Here is an 8608-nt window from a genome sequence, read left to right on the forward strand (position 1 = left end):
GTGCGTCTGTATTTGTGTTTGTGAACAGTATAACTCAAGGAAGGGTGGCTGGATCTTTGGCATGCAGAACGTGTGGGAACAGTCGAAATGCAGCAGGGCGTACAATACATGCGAGTAACAAGAAATGTATGAAGAGAGCCCATGATATCTTGGTACTAAGGGACTGTAAATGGACACATAGCGAGTTTGTAAAAAAAATAAAGGGTATACATTTGTATTTGAAATGTACTCTTTCTTTACTAAGCATACCGAGAAGTCACAGTGAGATAAAAAAAATAGTTGGGTCCCACTATGCTGGTCGGGCTGAGACGCAGTGCATATTCACGGGCGCGACCTTGCTCCTCGGATCGACACGGGGACTTTTACCTGCGTTGTTTCCAACCTGGATCGGTGTGTCCCTCTTGAAACAGAACAGCCTATTAGTCCTGGGCTCCTGGGTAACCATATCGGTGCCGAAGTTAGCGAGTCGCCCGATCGTCATAGCACAGCGTGCCGGCCTCAAGCGCTCCACCACCCAGCCTCCAGGAAGTACATGTAGTAGTGGAGCGCCACAAACGACGCGCTGCTGACGGCACATGGCTTTTCAGTTCAGAATGGGAAGGAGTTGTGAAACGCCACTTGGCAGAAAGGTGGTCCTGAATGTGTACTAGAGCATAGGCTATTTCATGTTCCGTGGCGCAACGGTTATTGTTACTTTCCGAACGATTTTCGTGTCGACTACGTGAAATTCGGGTTGACGGCGGCCATTGGGGGTAAAGCAGAAGGGCGGGGGAAAAGCAGAATTACACCGGGGGTAAAGAGGAATGACGGGGGCACAGATGAAGTACAGCGGGGGTTAAGGAGAAGTCCGGGGGAAAAGGTGAACGGGTAGGGGGAAAAGCAGAAGGAGTTAGGTTGGGGTGCACAGGCGGTGTCTTCTCGTGTTGCTCGTGTTTGTTTGGGTTAATTATGGTGATTTGCGTGGGCAGGCAAGATGTAAATTTATTCAGCGTTATTTCGTACTCGCCATGGGGCGCACACCTCCGTCCGTCCAAGGAGGTTGAACTTAGGTCCGTCTGTGGCACAGCTGTGTCATGTGATAGGATGTATCCAATGGCAGAAAAGAGTGGGGGGTTCAAATCTACGGGGCATACGTACGACAAGGAGCGGTTATTTTCCAGGCGTTCATTTTTGAAGAGAAGTATTGAAGAAAGTTTGGGCCTGTTCTAGCCTTCAAGTTGTGGCCGCGACACCGCTTTTACCGCCTAGGACCCCCGGTGACGGAATTTGACTCAAAGATACGAGGTGGCTATCATTCTGTACAAGCTGTTGTTGTTGGAAATCGACACAGAATGGAAATCACGGCCCTTGTACCATCCGGATTAATAGAAGCCGACACTGCAAGCTGAACATGTTTCGCGTTCACAGAATCCAGGACCATCCAACAGCACGAGTCATATCGGCCACTACTCTAGATCTTACCGGATTCTTATTCCTGCGGTGACCAGATGGAACTGTACATGTGTGCTCTTTTTAACTTACGCCGAGACGCTTCACCCGACACTGGAAATGGGACTGTGGACTGCTGCACGGAATTGCGCAACCGTTGTGATTGTTTCAACTGCCGACTACATCAGAATGAAAGGCCACAAATACCTAGTAGGCTGTAGGTTCTTTTTACTTTTTCCATGTAATATTTTCTCGTAATTCAATAAAATTTCAAAGTTTCATCCATTGTATTTTCTTGCTTTGAAATGTGCTAATGATTATTCTCCTAAAATGGCACTTATCCACACGTTATAATCAACTTAATGCACACGTATATGAGATGTACAGAGGGAACTTTAAACATGTCTTAAGGGTGTTTTAGTACGTATTTATGACAACTTTAAGCTGCTAAAAAGAAAAATATAGACACATTAAATCCTCTTAATTCACACGTATATGAGACGTAAATAGGCTTTAGATCAAATAGACGTGGAGTTTAAACATGTCTTAAGGGCGTTTTAATAGATATTTATGGCGAATTTAAGCTACTGAAAAGGCACCTAAACACGTTATAATCCTCTTAATGCACACGTATATGAGACGTAAATAGGCTTTAGATCAAATAAACGTGAAGTTTAAACATGTCTTAAGGGCGTTTTAATAAGTATTTATGGCAAATTTAAGCTGCTGAAAAGGCACCTAAACACACGTTATAATATCCACTTAATGCACACGTATATGAGACGTAAATAGGCTTTAGATCAAGTATACGTGAAGTTTAAACATGTCTTAAGGGCATTTTAATAGATATCTATGGCAACTTTAAACTGCTGAAAAGGCACCTAAACACACGTTATAATCCTCTTAATGCACACGTATATGAGACGTAAAGAGGCTTTAGATAAAATAAACGTGAAGTTTAAACATGTCTTAAGGGCGTTTTAATAAGTATTTATGGCAACTTTAAGCTGCTGAAAAGGCACTAAAACACACGTTATAATCCACTTAATGCAATTGTATATGAGACGTAAAGAGGCTTTAGGTCAAATAAACGTGAACTTTAAACAAGTTTTAAGGGGGTTTTAAAAATCATTTACGACATCTTTAAGCTGCTGAAAGACAACAGGAAAACCGGAAAATAAGGACTAACACGGACCTACAGAAAGACCACTTAAAGGCAATATTTACGTACTCGTATAAGTGGTGTATAGAGCCGTAAAGGAGGAAAATACGTCAACATTACGCATGGTTTCAGCATCCTTAAATACCGTTTTTCGTGCCGTGATAGATGACGCCGGTGAGCAGGCTAAGCAGACATGAGGTGGCTGTTTCTCTGGACACCATCAGAGCCCTGCAGGAGATGGTCCGGCAGCTGAACGAAAGTGTCACCACGACCAAAACAGCTGCACAAGAGGTGATCTCAGATTTCCAGTAATATAAAGATGAATGTATTGTAAAATCATGCCCGTGGACTAATTGTAACTTCAAGCAAACATTACATATAATGATGGTAAATGTACATGGTGCTAGCTTGGTTGGGTTTGGCTTCTTCTTTTGTGGCAATGCTAATGGCAGACGAATTTACCTACTTCTTCTATGATATGTACTAGGTTTTTCTTTGACCTTAATATTCAATTGTTCTTTCATGGGCATTGATAGTGAGAAATTGAGCGTGTATTGAAGACACGCTGTTATAAATAATTGGTGTCTTATGTCGTCAGAAAAGAGATGAAATGGCTGTCGTCTTCCACTGTGTTCGCGGATCAATACTTACAAATCCTCTCCGAAACTGGTGGTTTCCTGTATCGTCCCTTTTCATGATCGATTTCCAGGGAGAGGGCTCTATCTTACTTATTATTACTTCAGAACATGCGATTGTCATTACGCAATAGACATTAGTTGAGAGCACGTTTTGAGCATTTGATTACTTGCTAAATACAGCGGTTAACTTTGTACACACTTCTTGCATTTCAAATCAAAATTAGTATGTACAAAGGTAACCACTATTTCCAGTAAGGGAATATCGTCACTCATTATTCACTTGAAAGATAATGGCATCATACTCACGCACTGTAACACTCACCAAAGCTACTCATCCTAAAATAAGCACCAGCTTTTGGAAACCCTTGTATTTTGAACACCCTTTATCATAATCAAATTGTCAGTCTATAAAGTTGATAATGAAATGTTTTATTGCAAATTCATGCCCACGGGGCTAATTGCAAGTGAAGAAAGACTAGATACATGAAATGAACGAATGTGTTCTAAGTACATGACAAGGTAAATTCAAACATACAGATATTAAGTGGGTAAATGTATGCATACGGTACAGAATAGTGAATAATGCATGCGCTTCTTTCATGCAATAAAATAGAATCACCACGCTTTCGTTCTAATCATCTCGTATATCCACCGTTGGCACTTACACTGGTATGACACATGAATGTTTTCAAGTCTTTCTACCAGTTTCAATTAGCAGACTGGTGAACACTGTATTGCCTAATAAGACAGATGTGCCAAAACCTGATTTGTCCTTACCCGACCTTATGCCACGTGTACAGAACACAGTTTTTTGCCTAAGGCCACAGCAAGTAAATTTTATGGATGACATCCTCTGCAGACTGCAAAAATAGGGCGGAAAAACAAGATGGGTGAAAAAAAAACAAGGTCACATGGCCACATATTTAAAAATAGGCACCATAAAGTTGTGGTGAATGTTGTAACAAGAATTAAAGGGACAAAACATGTTATCAGAGCCAACAAGGCATTCATTCCTGTATTCAAGACATGTTCTGGTGTGGTAAAAGTGACACTAGTGTGGTAGACTGGCATCACCAACAAAGTTGGTAACCACACTCAAGGCTTCCATATTGGTGTCACTTTTACAACTATCCAATAAGTTTCATTTATACAACTACAGCCCTGGGTACCTCCCAAGTGTCACTTCTACAAGTACAATTATTAGGCTACAACACAACATATTTGCCCATTTTGGTACTTTATCGTCATGTTGACCATCCCTGCAGAAGACCTTTTTTTTCTGAAATCAGGCGAAAATTAATGCGCGTGCTGTTGTCATCCATAAAATTTACTTGCTATGGTCTAAGGGGATTTACATGGTTAAGGACTCGGTTAAGGACCCCAAAGGACCCAAGCACGTTCAAAATGTTTAGCAGGTACTCTGAATAAATCTTGCTTATAGCAGTCCGTCCAACTTCCGCCGGCCTCTGCGGGGAGGGGCCAGTAGAGTTTGTGTTACATAGACTATATAGCAGGGTGCAGAAGTAATTTACCATGTTTACAAGAATTTGATATGTTGACGCTTTGTATATTGTGTTGTAAGTCATAGATAACACAAAGCCAATTTACATCACAGCGAGTTCGCAGCAAGGTTGCCGTCTAGTGCAATGGGACTCTTGGGAAGAAGTACCATAAAAGTCATAATACATTACAATCTGCGTATAGCTTCCTCATTTGTGTAATGAGCTTAGTATGTAAGGCAGTAACAAAGAACACAGGCTTTTCATTTGACGTCAACTGCGCCATGTTGAATTACAGTGTATTGCCCACAGAGCACACGATGATGCCATGCCATTGCTTAATCCATTTTCCCACCAACATGAACACCGGGGATTCAAATCATAAGTACTATGAAAACCCTGCAAAGTGGAATCACGCTGTGACTTTCTTCTTGAATAGATTTGCGAGCAGGCAGACGCCATGCAGCGGACTACACATCAACTGCAGATGACGCTGAGTACTATCTACACCAGAGAGGTCCATGCAAAAGCGATGGAATTCCATGATCAATCAGAGACTTTGCTGGGTAAGATTTCTATGTAAATTATGATATATCCTAATATTTCTGCAGGTTACAGCTATAAATATCAAATCTATGGCTGCCTTGACGTATCTGTTCTCTGTACAATCAAGTAATTAAAAAAAACTGTTATGATGATTTTCTGTTGTTGTTTTTTTTCAGCAAGAATAAAATGCACGTTTCTAGAGAGTCGCTGTGCGAGGTATTGAACTGATAGCCGTGTTTCGTGTTTATCTGCAGGCCTTGATATGTCAAGAAAAGTTGTTCTTTGATAATCAGTTATAATATGTCATACTCTACTTGCATTAATGCTATTCTTTGATAATATAACTTGTGTAAGATGCAATATTAGACTTTGATTCTATACTTTGATAATATACCTGGTGTATCATACTTTGAAGCTATACTTCGATGACCTAACAGCTACAAGATGCCAAACTATACTTTGATGCATAATACTTTGAAAATATAACTGGTATAAGATGCCAAACTATACTTTGATACTATATTTTGATAAAATATATCTGGCATAAGATGCCATACTATACTTTGATGCTATACTATGATAATATAACTGGTACAAAATGTGGCATACTTTGAAGCTATACTTTGATGACCTAACAGCTATAAGATGCCCAACTATACTTTGATGCTATACTTTAGAAATATAACTGGTATAAGATGCCATGCTATACCTTGATGCTATTCTGAGATGACATAACAGCTATGAAATACCATCCCATTTCAGGCGAGTTGTCGCTGATTAACAGCACACGACGCCTGTCCAGATCCCCGAAGAAGAAAGGCCGACGATCCGCCTCACAGATCCGTCAGACCCAAGACATGTTTTCATCTACTTAAGACGTGGACTTCTGCATAAGGCCATGTTGATTTGATTTTATGAATGACATCCTCGCGCGCATCAGTTTTAGGCCGTTTAAGAAAAATAGAAAATACCCTCGTGGCTACCTCGCTAGTGTCTCTTCTGCAACTACCGACCTTCATGTAGTATCACTTAATTTCATTTCATCAAGGACGTTACATCATTTCATTTAGTACAAAACCTTTTAGCCTAACTTGGCCAATTGGCTAGTCTTCCCAGGTTCACAAAATTTATACAGCTACATATACAAAGTTCACAACACTTCTACATCTATTCTAATGGCTACCTCACTAGCGTCTTTTCTGCAACTACCGATCTTAATGTAATTTCACTTCTACAGCTACACTCATGACTTTACCCCACCTGTGTCTTCTTATCAGCTTTGACAAACTAAATGACATGTAGTTCAACTTCTACAGCTACGCTCATGACTTTACCCCACCTGTGTCTTCTTATCAGCTTTGACAAACTAAATGACATGTAGTTCCACTTCTACAGCTACGCTCATGACTTTACCCCACCTATGTCTTCTTATCAGCTTTGACAAACTAAATGACATGTAGTTCCACTTCTACAGCTACACACATGGTTACCTCACTAGTGTCACGATTTCACTCAAGGCTATGATACGACATTTTATTTTCCTATTTTCGGTATATTTGTGTCGTGATCAGAGGGGGAAAAGGTTCTGGAGTGTATGTGTTTTTCTTCACAAAATATAGCGAAAGTCAATGCCCGCGTTGATGTCATCCATAAAATATAATTGCAGTGGCCTTGGGTGTCTTTGTCTCTATCTAAAGGCTTATTCGCCAACGCATTTTCCAGTATATATACATATATGTATTTCTGTGGATTACTTTGGGTGTTGAATCGTGCATTTCAATGCTTCGTGCAATCAAATACGTCTTCTACATACACCCATTCAGTCAATCCGTACGTACTGTTCCAACGCGGAGTCTATCAAAATGCAAAGCTTTGGACTTACGCTTCTTAAAAAGTCATAAAGATAACGATTTTGGTGGAGATTATAGCGAAGATCTACAGCCTTCAATAGTAGAGGATCTTTGGCAATAGTCCAAGACAAACTATTACGTTTTTATGGGCCAGTAACTATATATCCAGACAGAAACAGTTTGGTGTTGTTGGACTATGATTGGAGAAACTAACAAGAAAATATCGAGCGTTATATCTTCTTTTATGCTCCAGATTTGGTTTACTACTAAAATGACACAATTGGGCAATAGAATAAGGTGTCACATGAATCTAAATAGCTCTGCCGACATCCTCTCCGTTTATTTATTTATCAAATAAGATTTTATTGTCAGAAAAAGATGAGCAAATGTTATATTTTCTAAACATTTTATGTCGCTTGTATAGGCACTGTAACCCTTGTTGGGCTTGGGTCACATTTCCAAACCGGGGACCGGTCGGGATGTTTTAAGAAACGAAAAACTAAAATGTAAACCTATGAATATACACAAATCTTTCCCATGAATTATTCTGTGACATTTTGTGTATCTTAATGTCTTTTATATCACCCTTTTCGCTTCCTAAAGCTGTCCTGTTTGAAAATTTGACCTAGCTTTACACAGCTTACCTTGGCCACTTAACCCTCTCAAGGCCATGGCTGTTATTCAGTCATATGTCCAAAATCATTCATGTTTGGGAAATAGTCATTACAAAGGTCATGTTTGGCTGGGAGTTTCCTCCGAAACAACCTACTATACGTTTGGAAATTTCAAAGTCGGAAAAAGAATATATTCTTCTTGGATGAGATCAGATTAGCAAGCTGGAGCTAGAATAGGATTGTTTCCAGACTACTCTCAACCTAACGCCGACCATGGTTGGGGAGCGGTCGGGAGGGAAGTCGTAAGAAGGTCGTGAATATCTAAATAGGGGCTTAGAAAGCAATGCTTTGCCGGTGTCTTTCAATTACAAATTATCATTGTTCCATAATCTAAATACAAAATATCCTTCCGCCTAGCTTGAATAGGAAAATTTGTATGGCGGAAATAATTGTCATTAGTTCCAAACACTTAGAAAAGAATTTACTTACTTAAGCCATCAGAGGAACAGCAAGCAACTTTTAATAATAATAGTAATAGTTTCATTTATGATCAATCTATATTCAGTCGATAACAATTCTTCACTTGCGAATAATTGATATTATATCATTCCATTTTTGCATATGATATTTGATACATGGCTTGGCTGATTTGACCAATGTTCGTGGTTGAGTATTGAGTTATCTATTAAATACAGATATGGATTCCCCATTTGTGTGACATCGGGAAATATTTACACCACCATTCCTCTAGACAGCGATCGCGCTGCGACCTCGCTGCGATTTACATTAAATGTTTGTAACCCTTGACTTAATAATTTGAATATTATGCAAAGTGTAAAAGCAACGTAAACAATATGCAAAGCATGAAAAT

The 8608-nt window shown here is 39.8% G+C and overlaps 1 protein-coding gene across 1 annotated transcript in view; it reads left to right on the forward strand.

Annotated features, from left to right (window-relative positions):
* LOC118417116 overlaps positions 1-6646 on the forward strand; it is a 15697-nt gene extending 9051 nt beyond the window's left edge. Inside the window, exons 2-4 of the mRNA XM_035822516.1 lie at positions 2756-2881; positions 5167-5293; positions 6036-6646. Coding sequence (XP_035678409.1) covers positions 2756-2881; positions 5167-5293; positions 6036-6148 — 366 coding nt within the window. The 3' untranslated portion in view covers positions 6149-6646. The remainder of the gene's footprint in view (positions 1-2755; positions 2882-5166; positions 5294-6035) is intronic.
* Positions 6647-8608: the final 1962 nt, after the last annotated feature.

Source organism: Branchiostoma floridae, chromosome 6 (assembly GCF_000003815.2).
Source record: "Branchiostoma floridae strain S238N-H82 chromosome 6, Bfl_VNyyK, whole genome shotgun sequence".
Taxonomy (NCBI): domain Eukaryota; kingdom Metazoa; phylum Chordata; class Leptocardii; order Amphioxiformes; family Branchiostomatidae; genus Branchiostoma; species Branchiostoma floridae.